Genomic DNA, 20299 nt, shown 5'->3' with positions numbered 1-20299 from the left:
CATGAAGCACGGGGGTGGCAGCATCATGTTGTGGGGGTGCTTTGCTGCAGGAGGGACTGGTGCACTTCACAAAATAGATGGCATAGGTAGGAAAAGTATGTGGATATATTGAAGCAACATCTCAAGACCTCAGTCAGGAAGTTAAAGCTTGGTCACAAATTAGTCTTCCAAATGGACATTGACCCCGAGCATACTTCCAAAGTTGTGGCAAAATGGCTTAAGGACAACAAAGTCAAGGTATTGGAGTGGCCATCACAAAGCCCTGACCTCAATCCAATTGAACATTTCTGGGCAGAACTGAAAAAGCTTTGTGAGCAAGGAGGCCTACAAACCTGACTCAGCTCTGTCAGAAGGAATGACCCAGAATTCACCCAACTTATTGTGTGAAGCTTGTGGAAGGCTATGTTTGACCCAAGTTAAACAATTTAAAGGCAATGCTAGCAAATACTAATTGAAAGTATGTAAACTTCTGACCCACTGGGAATGTGACGAAAGAAATAAAAGCTTAAATAAATCATTCTCTCTACTATTATTCTGACATTTCACATTCTTAAAATAAAGTGGAGATCTTAACTGACCTAAGACAGGAAGTTTATACGAGGATTAAATAACAGGAATTGTGAAAAACAGAGTTTAAATGTATTTGGCTAAGGTGTACGTACACTTCCGACTTCAACTGTAGTTAGCAAATCATGCAACTGCGTGCACCGAAAGACTAACGAGTGACACTCTCTGCTTTAGTATCAACTGTATCAAAAGCCTTAGAGAGATCAATAAAAAGCGAGACACATTGCTGTTTTTTCATCAAGGGCTTGAGTGATATCATTTAAAAACCTTCATGGCTGCTGTTATTGTGCTATGCTTCTTCCTGAAGCACGATTGGTCCATTGATAATTAGTTAGTATATAAAAACAATTTTAGCTGTTCACTAACAAGGGTTTCAAATAATGACACAATCCATTGATTAAGATGACTACCATCCCCCGGCCACGCTGATTGCATGGATCATGTGTCAGCATAGTCATAAAACACACAGGAATCCAAATAGAGAGGCTAACCCAGACCTACACAACCCTGACCTTCTGTGGTCCAGTGGAACTTGGTGCTTTCAGTGGTATGTGATTTGGGGCACCTGTTACATCATGTGTTTTGGACGGCCCCAGCTGCCTAGGTGGTTTATGTTCAACCGGGGTCCTCCGGGGGACACCAGGCTTAGGGTCAGGGGCTCCAAACACTGCAGGCAGCTACCACCTCATCCAAATATCCCTCTGATGTCCCCAATATGTCTGTCAGTAGTGGATTAATAGCATGTAAGACTTGGTAATATCTAGGAGCAGGCATGAGGTCTGATAATATTCTAGACGATATATATCAAATCTGTCATCAAGGTGTATTAGTATCCCATGACTCTTTTATACCATGATGGGTCATAGTTAATGTCCATAGGTAATACTCTGTGATGATGGATTAAACCTTCATGTGTTAAAAAATAATCATATGTTGAATAAATAGTGCAGTCCAGCATTACAAAGACCCTTGAGGTAAGACCTTCACAAATAAACAGCCAAAAAACCGCAAACCATGAGCTCAAACTCCCGTCTGACTCCTCCGGCGAAGGCTGAGGAGAACAGACCAGTTCAAGATTGCCATCTAGTGGATATATATAAATAGTTCCACTGACCAATGAGGATCTGTTTTGGCGATGGGTCGTCCTATGGGAGCTTTCCTCAGCTGTCGACGCTGTCACACTTAAATATGCCATCACCGTCACACCTGAAGATGACAGTGGCATGGAATGAACAGAAACACTGAGACCTTTAATTCAATACCTCTCTGGAATATTCCCCAATGGTCTATGTGCAACCAGAAGGTGGCAGAAACACTGTCGGCCTAAGTGTTTGTTAGTCTTTATTTGATACCTGTCATTCTAGAACCTTCCTGATATACTCCAATACAGTCTTTATGTTGGACATGATGCCTCTATGTATTTAGTTAGTCTGAGTGTTACATTTTTTTTGTACACCTCCCGTAACCACCCATGATCAATGTGATGAATGCTCTGACCTTTAGATGCTGAGGGTAACTTGCACATGTTCTGTTGAAAGCGAGCGTTTTGTAACCGGTGGGGGTCGATGGGGGTTGGGCGGTTGTCCTCGGGGGAGGTAGGTGTGCACATTTTTCGTGTTCATTTAGGCGTTTGTGATACATCTTTCTACATGTGTATAGATTTTTTCCCCCCCTCCATCTTTCTCTTTAGCGGTACGGAGGGCTCTACCAATACTAGTTCGTCTTCATTTGCTGCCCTTACAATTTTTATCTCGTAACTCATACAATATACATCTAAAAACAGGGTTGTTCAATTGTACAATCCAAGTCTAATTCTACTTATTCTGATTTATACCATACAACAAATGAAGATATATGTGTCGTTCCAGAAAATGACTGTCGCCTACGATTGTATGTAAAAGTTATAAATAAATCTAAATATGGATGTATGAGTCACATCAGCTCCGCTGGTCCCGTGTGGCTCAGGTGGTAGAGCATGGTGCTGGAAACGATAGGGTTGTGGGTTCTATTCCCACTGGGGACCAGTACAGGGGGAAAAGTAGGAATGTTTACTCTTGTAAGTTGCTTGGATAAAAGTGCTAAATGACTGAAACATTTAATAATACTGTAAATATTCTGATTCATAATGTATGGCGTGTGAGTGTTCAGGCTGACAAATGAAAACAGAGAGGCGACATTAATTAAACAAAGATAATACATTTAATAGTGTTTCTCTTTCGGGGCAATGCAAGATACAATGTAAACAGGAACGAGACACAGCAACAACAAAAAGGTTTTCAAAATGAGAACGGTAAAAAGGGACGGCCGTTTTCAAAAAGAACCGTTGGCACACAGACCAATTGTTATGTTTCCCGTTGAAGAGTAGACTGATTCGATTATTTGTACATTTGCTGTACTTTCACATACACTTATTGACTCACTGATGCCAAATTGTAAAATCATGACATGTCCTGACATGTCCTGCTTCTTTATCGCCTTGTCACACAACATTACATTTTGTCACACCGAATGACTCAACGTCAGTGACATTTACAAAAGGCATCAGAAAACACGTTTCTCTTGAACTCCATCCTCCCACGACACCTTTCTTTTGAAAACAGGACTAGTCTCTATAGTTGTCTCTATAGAGTTGAACACAAATGTTGCATAAGAATTGTGCAAATTAAAAAAAGAGAGAAAAACAGATATTATAGCAACTCCTTTGGTCCAACTCGAAGCACTGGTGGTATGATGTAACAGAGTTGACCTGCTGGTAGTGGGGTCATTATTGTTTCAAGTTTGGGTATAAGGACCTAGATGGTTTACAGAACATAGGTTTAGAGAGTATAACTTTGGTTTGAGGCCTTGTCTACAAATTAGGTTTTTGTGACAGTGTTGGAGACTTGCCACACTACTTTCTACTGTAAATAGGAATTAGACTATAACTGGCATCAGAGAATGCTCATGAAGGCCTGATCTTAGGTAATAACAAGACTTTTGACTACGCAAACTAAAAATAATTTGGTGACCCCTGAAATGACACACATCTTTATCTGACAAATCCTCCCTCCAGAAAATATGGATGTGGCAATAAATATGGTCCATATTGGTACCCATACAAAAAAAGGAAGGTAGTTTTAAGCAGTGTGAGCAGTTATTGCTAAGAGTGATATGACATGATGTATCTGTCTGAGGGTTAATTAAAGAGAGTATAAAGTAGTCATTAGAACAGGAAGTCAAACAGTGAGAGACTCAGCACAACAGGAAACACAAAAAAAGAACCAGCATGCACTATTCCTCAGCCATGCAATACATTAGCATTCTAAGCAATGCCCCAACCCCACCTGTTGTGTTAAGTAATTGTGTTAAGTAACACTTGGCGTAGTCGGCAGTCCCATTCCACCTGTCTGAAGAGTTACCATCAGTTCTAGCACTGAGTAAGCTTTCATCCCTCTTTTTCTTCTTCTTTTCTTTCATTCATTGACTTCCTTCATGAGCAAACAACATTAAAAATTCACTCTAAAAAAGTTATGTTCAAAATACCTACTAAAAACAACCCTTAGGTTAAACACCTCACACCCCTTTCACAAATACTTACTACTAACTTTCTCAAATCATCACATCTCCTACCCTTTCTCTCATTAACCTGGCTCTCCAGCCTCTCCCTTCACACCAGGACAGAATAAGCCATCAGACAAAAGTTGAAGCTTCACCACAGCAAATGATATAAAGCTGAATTAATCAGACACATGATTAATATGCCACCCGCTAAAAAGCTGGAGAGAGACAGAACGAGAGCGACAAAGAGTGAGAGCATCTATCCATCTTCGACAGCCGCAATCTCATTTGTTTTAGATTAGCCTCTCGTGGCTGTGCGACCCCGCTATCAGGGCGCCACCGGCGCGAGAATTACTGGCCTTCAAACCTTTAACTACCGCAATTAAAATGGTGTTTTGATAATGAGATTTCACAGCCACGCATCGTACATTGGATAGTTCATTAGCCCAAGCCATGGGAGATGGGAGAAGAGGAGGAAGTATGATGCAGTGTTATTCATTGTCTCTGATGGAAGCTGTTGCTGCTGGTTTTAATGGAAGTCCAGTCAGCATGAACAGAGGAGCACAATGTCCACAAATGTATCCAGCTCCTGTCTCTCTTTCTCTCATTCTCACTCTCTCTTGTTCCCTATCTCTGTCTCGTTCTCTCATTCTTGCCATGTCATCTACGATCCACAATCTGATCCATCTCAGGTTTCCCGACGCATCCCACACACAACTAACCTCATACCTGACCTCCTCCTATCTTTCTCCTGACCTCACCTGCACGCAATCCATCTCATCACAGTGCACACGTCCTCTCTCTCAAACACACAATATCTCACATCACATGCTTCTACGACTCAAACCTCATACACTAGATACACTCAACACATCCAATCTCTTCTTTCTTCTTACTTCAAGTGACTAGCTTTCGGCACTGGGAACTGCTAGCTTTGGTTGAGGCGAAAGAAAGAAAAAGAACATGGCGGAAGTATGGTGGAAAAGGCCAAAGAGTGAGCAAGGAGGCACTAGTAAAGGAAGAGTAGAAAAAAAGATCCGGGAAGGAAAAAGGACATTCCGGCTGGTGCTATCTAGGATTACTAGGCTTAAGGGAACGTCACGCTCGAGAAGGCCCGCCAATTTGTTAAAATAAAAAGAGAGAAAGGAGGCGGGGGCAGAGAGTCGAGGCAGTGTGGCGTCAGCAGGGACTGTCTCACTTGGCTGAATTCGCAAATATGGTAGAGGCTCTAATCTATTCCCTCTGACATGAATGGCATTCCTCGCCTGTGTGTGTGTGTGTGTGTGTGTGTGTGTGTGTCGCCCCGTGCATGGGTGCTACTTTACCACAAATCTGTGGCACCCTCCACCAAAGTTAAAACTCAAGGGTGTGTGGGTGTTTCTTCCCTATCAAACCTACTGGAGGGGAAAGGAAATGAACCGAGACCTTCCAAAGCCACGAAGCACCTTAACTGTTATGTGGGGATAAGTGAAAAAAAATCATCTGTAGAGGAAACTTTTAAACCAACCAGTTTTAGTGGACCTCAAGAACATCACTGTTGTAATCTGTGGACAAAGAACCAAACCCATGTAGTATTTTCTCTCTTTCTCCTCAGAAGATTCTAAACATTCTGAACATGGTCAAGTCTGAAATGAATTCCCATGGGACTTAATCGAGGACATGGAGATACATAAAAAAAAGTGTTTTCTTATATTTGGTGGTAGGTATAGGTTTGGAAGCGGATGGATTAAACTACTATGGCCCTGTAGTACACATCGCTGTTTCCCTACAAGACTACCGGTTAACAGTCTCTCTCCCAGTTTACATTACGCGGTTGACATCTGTGATGGTTCCAAATGTCACTTTTGCCATGGCAACGGGGTTGAAAGAGGCCGGCATGGCTTGTGTTCAAATGGCATGGAGGCATCTGCGTACCGTAGTTGGAGGAGAGAGATACTCCAAAAACAAAAACATTTTGTTCAGGCACAAACGTGACAGCTCGAAGGCAGTCTGGTGAGTACCTAGAGGCCCTCGATGCTGACACAACTCTTACCGCTGTGGATCTGTGGTAGAGAACAGCTAGATGTTAACGAGGTCGGAACCCGGGTCATTGGCTTCTGCCGGTGACATTCACAGTCCACTAGCCACACACGCTAGCCAGGAGGAAGGACCAGAAAGGATTCTTACGTGACCATTGGTTCAAAATCATGTCCATCATGTCACATGTTGTGCTGTAGCTCAATGGAAGTAAGCATCTCCAATGGGATTGGAGTATGTTTAGTGCCATTAGATTGTTGCTGTTTTGAAAAAGGCTAATATGAAAAAAGCAGTGGACCTGAAATGAGTCATGACCTAAAGGTGTTTACATGACCGATGATGGCTTGAATGGATTAAGGGATATACAATATATGTTTGTATCATATATCCTTAGGCATGTTGAAAGAGGAGGTCATGTTGATCATGTTTTTCTATAGCTATGCTTTTTAAAGATGCCTATTTCTATTGCACATTTCCTCATTATTACATTTCTGAAAGATATTCAAATACAATGGGGTGAAAACTAAAAACAAATAAGACAAAATGTATCATTTTGACCAAAACATTGAACAAAATATTTAAAAAATACATAATACTGAATATGAAAAGGTCAAGCTTGACACATTACAATTCCCTTGTAATTTGCAGGCGCAGGCAGAGAAGCCATGTAAATTGAGCTCAATTAAACAATAGCGATATGCATTAATATGTGCTGAAGCGAAATGTTATGGGTGATTCAACATGTTTACATAATGCCTTCGTCGAGGGGAGGGAGATGGGTTAGGGGTTCTGTATCAACTGTAGTTGTACTTGACATAGACCTAATTATTGATTTCCATTGCTTTAGATGGGATATGATGGGTGAGATAAAGAGCATTTTATACCCTCCATTTGTGAAGCAGAACTAACTTCAGCTTCAATAGATCTGTATGCAACGGCTTGAAATTCATACCAAATAGACTGTAGAAATGTCAAAAAAAATTATACAGTATATCACACATTATTGACTTTTGTACTAGGTTGACAGGTCTAGTCCAGTCTAGTGAGGCAGTGGATACATATTTGATTGTCAAACCACAAATGGGAGGTATAAACATTAGGTCAAAAATAAATATGATTTGAATCAGGCATTACGTACAGACCAATAAGGAGAAAGGAAGTGTCCATGATTTTGCTAGTTGCAGCACACAGCATGGGGGGGGGGAAAAGTCATTTAGAAGGTTGGAAAAAAAGATAGCCAAATAGAATAAAGTGAACCAAAAAATGTACAAACTACAAAAAAAAAACTCTTAGCTGCATTAATATTTGAAAACATTCAATTGTGTACAGGCATTTTGTAGTTGGTAGTTTCACTGACCAGCAGTGCTTTTGGTATTGCATTGTAACTGCCGGTTTGGCAACATGGAAAAAGCATGTTGCAGTAGCATTCGTCTCCCACAAGAGAGTACCATGTACAGTATCCAATTATTATATTGTGAGGAGCTTTGGCATCCTCTAATGACTGAGATATTTTCCTGTGAAAAGACAGGAGTTGAAAAACTTGAGGTAAAAAAATACTCTTATTAAATAGTTTTTTTTTTTAAATCAATAAATAATATGCTGAGTATTTCAACTGCATCCTTACATTAATGCACTGTAAACAAGTGTTAAAGTGCATTAATTCACCAAAAACGGAACTTCAATCTTCATTATTGTCTATGTGTGATCACACTGTAACAACAAAAAACAACTATGGTTGGCTAAAACAGATATAACTGCGATCTAGCAGGTACAATACTTTGTTTAATACTATAATACTGTCCAGCAGAAAATGTCATGAAAAAATGTCACACACTGTTAGAAAAATATTTCAGCAGTCTTGAACACCAGCCAGTTGAAATAGTACTTCATTTGGATTTTCAATTGGGGATCGTTTTGAAGTAATATCAGTATTGAGTTTGGGGAAAACGTATAAGTAAATAGTAATAACTCAAAATAGTCCTGCAGTACTATTCAAATCCAGTAGATACCAAACTACTTTTAAAGCAAGGAAGTGAACATAAACTTTATTGCATACCACATAAACCAATACTGCACAGCAATATCCGCATGTTTCAACATTCTTTCATTTGGGTTCAGAACATTAACTGAGTCCAGATGTTATCTTCCATTTTTAAACTTCGTTTTAGTTATTTTTTATTTGGCTATTTGTATCCATAAATAAATAGTTGTCACGTGTGAACCCTCTCTGGCCTCTAGCTCACCAGGCTGCTCGTTAAGGCGCACACCTGTCACCATCGTTACGCGCATTAGCGCATAAAGACACTCACCTGGACTCCCATCACCGCCTTGATTACCTGCCCTATATATTTCACTCGCTTTGGTTCCTTCCCCAGGCGTCATTGTTTCTGTTTCTTGTAGGTGCGCTGTTTGTGTTTTGTATTATGTTACATTTATTGATTAAAACACACTCCCTGAACTTGACTCCCAGCGCACTCATTACAATAGTAAAGATACAAAATAGCCAATGCAATGATATTCTGCTTTGGTTTGATCACATTGTGGGCTCGAGGCTATGGAAATATATCCCTGGGATTCAAAGATCATTATGAAGCCATATTTCCAGTACTTATTTTCTGTGCAACTGCGGTTGCTTTACTGCATACAGTAAAGCATATATACAAATATATTTGTCTGGGACTAATACGGACAGACAATACTAAAACTTATTGTGTAAAGTAATATCTTGGTGGTAGGTAAAAAAAATGTTTTAATTGAAAAGCACCTTCAATTGGAATTTATTTCCCATTAACTATACTTTGATTAGATTTCAAGCTTGACAAGTTTCGGCTTTATTTGTGTGCAAGATACTGTAGGCTTGGTTGAAAATATAGAATAAGAAGTTGGACTCCAAAAATGGGGTGACACAACCAAGTTTGTCTAATTACGTGTACCTCAACATAGATATTCCATCAGGGAAACTTCAGAGAATCGAATATCCGAGAGGAAACTTTGACTCTTTCCAATTCTGGGCTGTCGGTGGAGTGTTACACAAGAAAGCAGAAATACATATCTAAGGACAGACAGAAAGACACACAAAGACATTAAAGAACAAAACATACAGTAATGTCTAAAAAAGATAATCAAACAATTAGTCATTTTCAGTGAGTCAATTGTGACTCACTGAGAGTCACTGATATCTCTCCTGTTCTCTTGTTTTTTTCTTATTTGATTCTGAACATTCTACTACAACACTCTAGATTGATCCTATTCGCTCGGTAACGCTCTTAAACACTCCTACTCAAGTGATTCTCTTGAACGTTACAAAAATAATTTTGGTGGTATTCATGCTCATAGGCCTATGGCACAGTAATACATTTGGTAATGACGTTGATTCACTGATGTGTTCCGTCCACTTCTTCGAACCCCCATTCAGTTGATCATCTACGAAAGGCACCTATTTGGCATTATAGTCACAAGGGCAGGTATAAGGCTTGCCATCATTACCCAGCTATTTTCTCTTTCTAATGTAAACCCCTTCTAGAAGGTGTCGTGTCAAATCGCATCGTTCCAAAGTTCCAATAACATCTTTGTGTTTCTAACACTGGGGGTGGCCAACCCTGTTTTCAGTCTCTCGTTACATCCCATATCGCACGCAAAAATCTGGACTTTTAGTCTTTTACGTGTACACTTTAGTAAGCCAGAAATAAAAGTGTCTCTTTCTCATTATAAGGTTAAAACAACATATTGTTTTTTTTACATAAAGTCTTTCAGAATCAATCATCTGTTTACATATTTGGAGCATATTGCTTGTGGTAGCTCTTGTGGGGTAACATTCTTATGGAGTGATGTCATCACCAATATTCTTAGTGACATCATCAAAGGGGGACATTGTTATTATTACTAGGCCATTACTTCTTCCTCTCTAGGTAGTTGGAGGGGACCCAGCCCTTGCGGGGGTGCAGGGCATCTTGGACCTGGCAGTACCACCACCCGTTGGGGTTCCTGTCTAGAACCTCCAGGCAGGTGCCCTCAGGGAAGCCCATGGTCTCATCGTCCCCCCGGTAGTCAGCGATGGAAACATATACCTCCCTCCCCAGGTTGTTATGGATCAGCTGGCTCTTCTCGATAGGCTTGGGCCTGACTGTGGTTACGGGGATACCATTACGCTGCACAACAACCCCAACCCTGCTCAAGGCGTCCGTCCCGCCACCGGCACCAAATCGTTCCGCCGAAGAATCCCTGGTGGTGATAGAGCGCTCTGAGGGTCTCGATCGGGTCTCGACTGTGACGGGTTGCGCACGCACTGCGTTGAAAGAGGAGTTACGGCGCACGCCGAGGGTAGCGGAACCGGAGCGGTACTGGTCGGTACGGTATTGGTTGTGGGCGGCCAATGACTCGTTCCGCCTCAGGGAATTCGTCATGTAGTGTTGACTGTCCATGGCGGGCTGTGGCACAGACACGAACACGGACTGGGGTCTGACGGCGGACTGCGGTCTCACCCCACCGTTCCTCATTCTCACAGCTCCGTTAACCAGCACAGCCGGCTTGGAGAAGCCCCCCGGAGGCTTGGAGGGGATGGGGGGAATGTTCCTCGATCTCAGACCCCCTGGCGTGTTGTGTACCTGGTGGTGGTTGGTGAGTCCCTGGAGGTTGATGTCGTTGAGTGCCAGCACGCGCTGCTCATTCTTCTCCAGGCTGTTGGACTTGCTCCCAGTGCCGCTGCCCGACCCAGAGCGCTGCCCGTCAGACTCGGACCCACCGCCGTTCCTCCCTTGGCGGATGGGCTCCAAGTAGAAGGTGGGCGCCCAGCCTTCCTCGTCCCGCCAACGAATGTACCACCAGCCACTCTCCTGCCTCTCCAGGACTTCCACCTCCACCCCAGGTGGAAAGCTCAGCTCTGACTCCTGGACCTTGTCGTAGGCGTCTGTGGTCCGGTATAGGTTGAACCCCTCCAGATCAGAATCTCCCCGGCTCCCCTTGGAGTAGATGGAAGAGAGGTCTGAGGTGCTGTTGCGGGAAGAATGGGAGTCCTCCGACGAGATGACAGAGGACGTCTCTGTGTCTTTGAGCCCATGGACGGTATGCCGGAGTTGTCCCGTGGGCCTCAACTGGCGTCTCAGGGAAGTGATGTCCATCCTCTCGGAACACTGTGGCTCTGACTTGGTGGTGAGCAGAGGTTTAGGCCTCACCGAGGGCTTGAGCTTGGTGGAGGGGCTCTGGCCTATCCTTTGCTCCACCGTCCTGATGCCTGGAGGTCTCCTGGAACCTCTACCTGATTCATCTGAGGACGATCTGGGGCTGGTGTCGGCTTTGGCTAAGGACTGGCTCCGGCTCAGCTCTGGGGCGATCTTCTTCAATGGCTTTCCCCCTGCTAGAGGTGAAGACCCTGAGGGTTTGCGGGGTACAGTCGAGGAGTGGTAGATCCTTGGGGAGTTGGAACCGCCGCAGCCTTTGGCCAAAGCCCCTTCATCACCACTACTGCGCCTGAAGCCATCGTTCTCATAGATACATTCCTCCTTGGCCATCTCTTCAACGGACCTGAAGGACCTTCTTCTATAGCTGATAATCACAGGGGAGGTCTTGCAGACTGTAGGAGAACTACGGTACTTCTCATAGACCACATTGTTGATTTTCACCTCCAGGGGGCGATGTATTGTCTCTCCCTTCAGGGAATCTGTGTCCGACTCGCCCTCACATCCAACGGCGGGAATGTCGTATTCCGGTTCCTCGTATACTGCGGGCCGACTAGGGGATTCTGGGGCTTTGGACGATGAGGAGATGGAGTGACTGGGTGAAGGTGAGGGCGTCTCCTCTGAGTCTTGCTTTTTGACGGGTGGAGCTGGGGGCGGGACTTTGGGGCGGGTAAGCGTGCTGGTTCGTCGGCTGAGGTTGGGCTTCTTGCGTTTGTCGATGTAGGAACAGGGGGCCCAACCCTCCGTCTCCCCGATCTGGACATACCACCAGCCCCCGGAGTTCTTCTCTATAACCTACAGAGAAGACAGGTGGGAAGATAACCAACAGTCAGATACACTTGATGGAACTATCGCTTTACAATAAACATTCAGTCTCACTTGAACTTCACACTGATGAAAATAGTATTTTTATAACAATGGGTCCTGGTCAAAAGTAGTGCCCTATAAAGGGAATAGGGTGCCATTTTGGAAGCAGACAATGTTTCTCATACATGTAGATCTCTTGAGCGTTGTGGTTATACAGATGTAGGATCTTAATTTGATCACCCTGCTGCAGGAGAACTTGGAATCTATAATGCATAGGGAGAGGGTCAGAGTAATAGTGTCCTATTTCTCTCCTGCTGTTCTCTCCCTCCCTCTAACATATCCTCCACTATCACACCATCATTCTCCCCATTTACAGATGTAGGACCTTCATTTGATCACCCTGTTGCAGGACAACTTTCCTGCAACGCAAGACATTTAAAACTTGTAGTGTATTTGAGATTTTAAAAGGCTTCTGAAGGGAAATTTCCACTTTGAAATTTCAAACTTACAAAAATGTATATTAATTATAATCCACATAATAATCCCAATTTCCTGTTGTTGCAGGATTATTTTCCTGCTGTAGCAAACTTGCTCAAATTAAAATCCTACATCCTACATATTCTGGGTATCATTCTTTGTCATGCCCTGACCTTAGTTAGCTTTGTTTTCTTTATTATTTTGGTTGGGTCAGGGTGTGACGAGGGTGGTATGTGTGTTTTTGTCTTGTCTTGTTTTTTTGTATACAGTGCCTTGCAAAAGTATTCGTCCCCCTTGAACTTTGCGACCTTTTGCCACATTTCAGGCTTCAAACATAAAGATATAAAACTGTATTTTTTTGTGAAGAATCAACAACAAGTGGGACACAATCATGAAGAGGAACGACATTTATTGGATATTTCAAACTTTTTTAACAAATCAAAAACTGAAAAATTGGGCGTGCAAAATTATTCAGCCCCCTTAAGTTAATACTTTGTAGCGCCACCTTTTGCTGCGATTACAGCTGTAAGTCGCTTGGGGTATGTCTCTATAAGTTTTGCACATCGAGAGACTGAAATTTTTTCCCATTCCTCCTTGCAAAACAGCTCGAGCTCAGTGAGGTTGGATGGAGAGCATTTGTGAACAGCAGTTTTCAGTTCTTTCCACAGATTCTCGATTGGATTCAGGTCTGGACTTTGACTTGGCCATTCTAACACCTGGATATGTTTATTTTTGAACCATTCCATTGTAGATTTAGCTTTATGTTTTGGATCATTGTCTTGTTGGAAGACAAATCTCCGTCCCAGTCTCAGGTCTTTTGCAGACTCCATCAGGTTTTCTTCCAGAATGGTCCTGTATTTGGCTCCATCCATCTTCCCATCAATTTTAACCATCTTCCCTGTCCCTGCTGAAGAAAAGCAGGCCCAAACCATGATGCTGCCACCACCATGTTTGACAGTGGGGATGGTGTGTTCAGCTGTGTTGCTTTTACGCCAAACATAACGTTTTGCATTGTTACCAAAAAGTTCAATTTTGGTTTCATCTGACCAGAGCACCTTCTTCCACATGTTTGGTGTGTCTCCCAGGTGGCTTGTGGCAAACTTTAAACGACACTTTTTATGGATATCTTTAAGAAATGGCTTTCTTCTTGCCACTCTTCTATAAAGGCCAGATTTGTCCAATATACGACTGATTGTTGTCCTATGGACAGAGTCTCCCACCTCAGCTGTAGATCTCTGCAGTTCATCCAGAGTGATCATGGGCCTCTTGGCTGCATCTCTGATCAGTCTTCTCCTTGTATGAGCTGAAAGTTTAGAGGGACGGCCAGGTCTTGGTAGATTTGCAGTGGTCTGATACTCCTTCCATTTCAATATTATCGCTTGCACAGTGCTCCTTGGGATGTTTAAAGCTTGGGAAATATTTTTGTATCCAAATCCGGCTTTAAACTTCTTCACAACAGTATCTCGGACCTGCCTGGTGTGTTCCTTGTTCTTCATGATGCTCTCTGCGCTTTTAACGGACCTCTGAGACTATCACAGTGCAGGTGCATTTATACGGAGACTTGATTACACACAGGTGGATTGTATTTATCATCATTAGTCATTTAGGTCAACATTGGATCATTCAGAGATCCTCACTGAACTTCTGGAGAGAGTTTGCTGCACTGAAAATAAAGGGGCTGAATAATTTTGCACGCCCAATTTTTCAGTTTTTGATTTGTTAAAAAAGTTTGAAATATCCAATAAATGTCGTTCCACTTCATGATTGTGTCCCACTTGTTGTTGATTCTTCACAAAAAAATACAGTTTTATATCTTTATGTTTGAAGCCTGAAATGTGGCAAAAGGTCGCAAAGTTCAAGGGGGCCGAATACTTTCGCAAGGCACTGTATCTATGGGGTTTTGGTTTGTCTAGGTAAATGTAGGTCTATGGTGGCCTGAATTGGTTCCCAATCAGAGCAACAATGTCTCTGATTGGGGATCATATTTAGGTTGCCATTTTCCATTTTGGTTTGGTGGGTTATTGTCTATGTGTAGTTGCACGTCAGCACTTGTGTTTATAGCTTCACGTTCGGTTTGTTAGTTTGGTTAGTGTTCTTCGTTTAAATAAAGAAGAATGTATTCATTTGGTCTCCTCGTTATGACGAACGTGACATTCTTGGTGCAACGGTTAGAGAAATCAAAACAAAAGCTCCCTTCTTCTAACGTCAAATGTCCACCCTGACATCCAGTTGGCCTCTATGCAGTATTTTGCAAGCATCATCAAAATGAACAGACCGTCAAGGCCATATCTATGCAGCTTCAGCAGTTGTGTCGCTGGTGAGCTGTCAGGTGTCATTAATATTTAATGTGCTCAGACAGATTCCAATACCGACATATGTACAGCAGTTCTGAGCATAGAGATAGATCATATAGACGGTAGCCTATCCATCCATCCAGAAACAAAATATCTGTATAGATACTGTATCTCTATGATTCTGGGTGCTTACGTCAGCTTTTTGTCCTCCACGGAAACTGATGCCATCAGAGATGCAGGACTGGAACTCTGCGATGGTGTAGTACTCCGCTTCCACAGTAGGGGGCTCTGGTGGCTTGGGTAACTGGAAGCCCTGCACAAACAAGAGGAATAGAAAAATAAGCAATCTTGAGTTCAATGTTCTATGTTTATGTGTAAAAAACGTTTTCTGATGATACATACTGTATTTGAAAGTGACTTACCAGATTTGTTTCTCTTCTAGGAGGGGGTTTTTGTCGGAGGTTGGGAGAGCCTAATGAATGGAACCATAGATTAGCCTAATTTACTGTCAAATGTAGAAATGATAGAAGTGCAATTAGTAGTCTATTGTACACACATAACAGACGAGTACAAACCTTAGTATATCCGTAAAACCCCAATCAAAATGTTATATCACTCAGCACTATATATGTTTTTATTGCATTTTATTACACCCAAATATTAGTCACACAAATATATCCCAGCACCCAAATATTAGTCAAATAGATATATATTAGCCGAATAAATAGTCTAATTTGAATCACCATACAACTCCATAATCGATGACACTCACCTATCGACACTCTGTGTGGAGCGACACGTGCTACAGCAGGGGAACCCGGTTCCCTCTTCCCCTTACTGTCCTGTAGAGGGCCACTAGCACCAGGGCCCAGGCTAGGACTGGAGGTACCCATCCCAGATCCAGAACTCAGCCCAGGACTGGGACCTGGGCCGTGGTCGGGGCTGGGGTTGTAACCTGGGGCATAGGGCATGGGCAGGCTGATCTCACTCTTGGAGATGTGGCGCTCAGGACTGGTGGAATCTCCATCCGTTTGGACATCCTTTGAATCAAATCAAACTTTATTTCAAATGCATTTAAAACGGCAACACACTTCACAGTAAAATAAAAACTATACAATACAAGACATAAATCAAACAAATGCTAATAAAATAGAAAAAAGTGCTTTAAAAAGAATTAAAAGCTGGGCCTCCCGGGTGGCGCAGTGGTCTATGGCACTGCATCGCAGCGCTAGCTGTGCCACCAGAGATTCTGGGTTTGAGCCCAGGCTCTGCCGCAGCCAGCTGCGACCGGGAGGTTCATGGAGCGACGCACAATTGGCCCAGCGTTGTCTGGGTTAGGGAGGGTTTGGCCGGCAGGGATATCCTTGTCTCATCGCGCACTAGGGACTTCTGTGGCGGGCCGGGCACAGTGCACGCTGACCAGGTCGCTAGGTGTACGGTTTCCTCCGACACATTGGTGCGGCTGGCTTCCGGGTTGGATGTGCGTTGTGTCAAGAAGCAGTACGGCTTGGTTCGGTTGTGTTTCGGGGGACGCATGGCTCTTGACCTTCACCTCTCCTGAGTCCGTACGGGAGTTGCAGCGATAAGACAGTAACTACTACCAATTGGATACCACGAAATTGGGGAGAAAAGGGGGTAAAAAAAAAATATTAAAATAAAAAGCTAAAAGTTCAATCAAATGAAATCTTCAGTTAATAGTGAAATCTTAAAACCTTACTTTCTCACTGCTGGACTTCTTCTGGAGCAGGTTGCTGATCTCCATGATGTTGCCGATGATCTCCACAGGGCCTGTCGGGGTCTTCTTCCTGCCCGAGGATGAGAAGTCCTCCTTCATCTTCTTCAGGTATGAGGCCGGGGCCCAGCCCTCCTTCCCCAGGTACCTAGCAGGAGAATGGAAGTTTATTCACCGGTCAAATAGTAACCCTTACCAGTCAAAAAGTAACCCTTACCGGTCAAATAGTAACCCTTACCGGTCAAATAGTAACCCTTATCGGTCAAATAGTAACTCTTATCGGTCAAATAGTAACCCTTATCGGTCAAATAGTAACCCTTACCGGTCAAAAAGTAACCCTTACCTGTCAAATAGTAACCCTTACCTGTCAAATAGTAACCCTTACCGGTCAAATAGTAACCCTTACCAGTCAAAAAGTAACCCTTACCGGTCAAATAGTAACCCTTACCGGTCAAATAGTAACCCTTACTGGTCAAATAGTAACCCTTACCGGTCAAATAGTAACCCTTATCGGTCAAAAAGTAACCCTTACCGGTCAAATAGTAACCCTTACCGGTCAAATAGTAACCCTTATCGGTCAAAAAGTAACCCTTACCGGTCAAATAGTAACCCTTACTGGTCAAATAGTAACCCTTACCGGTCAAATAGTAACCCTTATCGGTCAAAAAGTAACCCTTACCTGTCAAATAGTAACCCTTACCGGTCAAATAGTAACCCTTATCGGTCAAAAAGTAACCCTTACCGGTCAAATAGTAACCCTTACCGGTCAAATAGTAACCCTTACCGGTCAAATAGTAACCCTTACCGGTCAAATAGTAACCCTTATCGGTCAAAAAGTAACCCTTACCGGTCAAATAGTAACCCTTACCAGTCAAATAGTAACCCTTATCGGTCAAAAAGTAACCCTTACCTGTCAAATAGTAACCCTTACCGGTCAAATAGTAACCCTTACCGGTCAAATAGTAACCCTTACCGGTCAAATAGTAACCCTTACCGGTAAAATAGTAACCCTTACCGGTCAAATAGTAACCCTTAATTACTCAAAAAGTAACCCTTACCGGTCAAATAGTAACCCTTACCAGTCAAATAGTAACCCTTACCGGTCAAATAGTAACCCTTATCGGTCAAAAAGTAACCCTTACCTGTCAAATAATAACCCTTACCGGTCAAATAGTAACCCTTACCGGTCAAATAGTAACCCTTACCGGTCAAATAGTAACCCTTACCGGTAAAATAGTAACCCTTACCGGTCAAAAAGTGCATTGTGTGTTGACGTCAAAGTGTAATTACTTCCACTTTATGTCTGTCAGTAATAACACTGGTACATCAGCAGTAAAACATGAGGGAGTCTTTCTTTTGTTTATTCTCCCACGGACTGTCTACGACCACTAGATGTCCTCATACACATAGAAGATTCGGAGCAGGGGGCGGCTCATATTAATTTCTGGAAGGGAGTCAGGGGAATGTTATCAAACACAAGGTAACCATGCGTTTCATGTGTGCGACACCATTCAATTGATTCCGTCCTCCCCTATCTAGGTGCCTCCGGCTGCCTGTGGTCTGTGGATTATATATGAGAGATGTAACAGGAGAGATGTAACAGGACTGTTCTTTAAGTCAGAGCAGAGTCCAGAGTAGCATGTGGTAATCATCAGGTGGAGAGTGGAGCTCACAAGGCCTTCGGGGCCATGAGGAAGCTACAAACAACAGGCCAGGAAATGCACATTTACTGAGCATGCAACACACTCTGTCGCTCTTCCACCGAACAGGTCACACACAACGCATTCACCGGATCTCCAACGAGCCACATATGTTAATGGCTTACAATGACATTCAACAGATGAGATGGACCTCAGCCTTGATCACATCTCTGAAAATAATGATAGAAACGCTCTCTCTGGGGACTCATTTCATTAGAGTGTGAGAAAATGTACATGAACTTTTGGTCCGATTCCAATATGGTCATTCACTCACTTCCTAGCCTGTAGGTCCTGTTGAAGGGAGTGAAGGATTTAATTGTAATTGGAACTGGGCCCATCCAACATAAAATCACTAATAGGTGTGAATTCTTAACCGGAGCAATGTTTTCCATTGGCTAAGGTCCCTCCACTGTAAGGACAAATGGGGGGCGGTGATGCTCACCTGATGTACCACCAGCCCTCCAGGTTCTTTTGGATGACCTCCACGGTGACCCCTTTCTCAAAGCCGATCTCGTCCTTCCCCTGGCTGGCGTACGGCTGCACCGTCGTGTACTTCTCTTCTACTCGGGTCGATGGAAGGAAGGACAGAGAAAGAAAGGAGAGAATCAACATTTATGTTCAGTAAATCCCAGTCATGAACCCCTTGGAGAACTCCCCTTGAATTTCCCAGTCAAGAGATATCTACTGCAACAAGCAGAGTATTTCAATCAGTTAATGTTCTCTTAGAAAGCAACACAGAGGTAAAAGTATCGGGAATCACCCAGTTAGCCATTTTATCTGTTTTATTTTTTCAAGCCATAATGCATACTGTATCCATTCCAATCGTATCGTCCAATACAAACACAAAACAGCACCCTCTACTGGCCAAACCTCTCATCACATCCACAACACTCTCAAACCCTTCCTTATCACAGCTAGAATGTGACAGAGGCAACCCAGCCAGGACCAAAAATACCAAGGGGGGGTGAGTACTTTCACAAGCCACTGTAAACCCTGTTGAGTGAACAACACTGCGGACTGGATCCCTTTGAAATGGCTGCAGCGCTCCAGAGCTGCAGTATGGAGCCGGAGCCTCCCTGTTGGAGATAAGGAACCTGTGGAAGCTCTCAGATCTTTATCTGGCTCCACTTGGAAACAAGGGAAATCCCCGCAGCCACTCTAGAGGGGGATGATCCGTAGGGGGATTCAACTACTGTGGGAAAAGCCAAGTGTAAGTATGAGGGGTAGTAGTGGGGGGTAGATAGATAGGGCCACTTTAAGCAGCTGTTGCTTCAATGTGTTGGATATACAGGGGCATGGGAGGGAATGGGGATAAAGACAGGGAGAGAATCGAAGTTGGTCCATGAGAATGGTGTGTGACTCAAATGATCCCCTATATTACCCCATATAGTGCACTACCTTTGACTATGTCAATAGCAGTGCAATATGCAATAAATAGTGCACTATAGGATGACTATAGTGCCATTTGGGACACAGCCAATGTGTCCCTGGGTGGGATGGGGAAGTGAGGAGAGGAATTTCAGAGGTGTGAACGTGTGTGTGTGTCAGTCTGTTTACAATGGGTGGGGTGAGGTGAGGTTTTAGTCGGAACACATTCTACTGCTGCCTGTCATTCCAGAGGGAGCTGAGGGGCTTGGGTCAATTATAGAGAGCTGTAAGGAATGTCTAGGGGCTTTGGGCCTGGGTAGCACAGGGAGTGTGTGTAGGTTGGGGGTGTGTGTGAGTGTGGTTGAGGATGTCTGAGTACTTGCAGGTGGAGCGGGAATACGGTGTGGGTTTGTGTCAGTGTGTGTGTGTGTGTGTGTGTGTGTGTGTGTGTGTGTGTGTGTGTGTGTGTGTGTGTGTGTGTGTGTGTGTGTGTGTGTGTGCGTGTGTGTGTGCGTGTGTGTGTGCGTGCGTGCGTATTCAAACATACGTATCATGTGTGTGAGCATGCTCTCTGGACATGTACTGTATGTGTATGTGCGTCTCATACCGTCTTAGTGAAAGTTTGAC

General features: G+C 43.4%; 1 protein-coding gene across 3 annotated transcripts in view; it reads right to left on the bottom strand.

Annotated features, from left to right (window-relative positions):
• Nucleotides 1-2745: 2745 nt before the first annotated feature.
• LOC139424539 (SH3 and PX domain-containing protein 2A-like) overlaps nt 2746-20299 on the bottom strand; it is a 120065-nt gene continuing 102511 nt past the window's right edge. For all 3 annotated transcript variants that reach the window (XM_071176475.1, XM_071176476.1, XM_071176477.1), the window contains 6 exons: nt 18747-18864; nt 16590-16752; nt 15645-15912; nt 15295-15344; nt 15066-15185; nt 2746-12089 (listed from right to left, as the gene is read on the bottom strand). In XM_071176475.1, the coding sequence (XP_071032576.1) occupies nt 10011-12089; nt 15066-15185; nt 15295-15344; nt 15645-15912; nt 16590-16752; nt 18747-18864 (2798 nt within the window). In that variant the 3' untranslated portion in view covers nt 2746-10010. The remainder of the gene's footprint in view (nt 12090-15065; nt 15186-15294; nt 15345-15644; nt 15913-16589; nt 16753-18746; nt 18865-20299) is intronic.

Source organism: Oncorhynchus clarkii, chromosome 13, assembly GCF_045791955.1.
Source record: "Oncorhynchus clarkii lewisi isolate Uvic-CL-2024 chromosome 13, UVic_Ocla_1.0, whole genome shotgun sequence".
In the NCBI taxonomy this organism is placed as follows: domain Eukaryota; kingdom Metazoa; phylum Chordata; class Actinopteri; order Salmoniformes; family Salmonidae; genus Oncorhynchus; species Oncorhynchus clarkii.
Note: the sequence above shows the minus strand (reverse complement) of the source record. Positions and strands in the feature narration are given on the sequence as shown.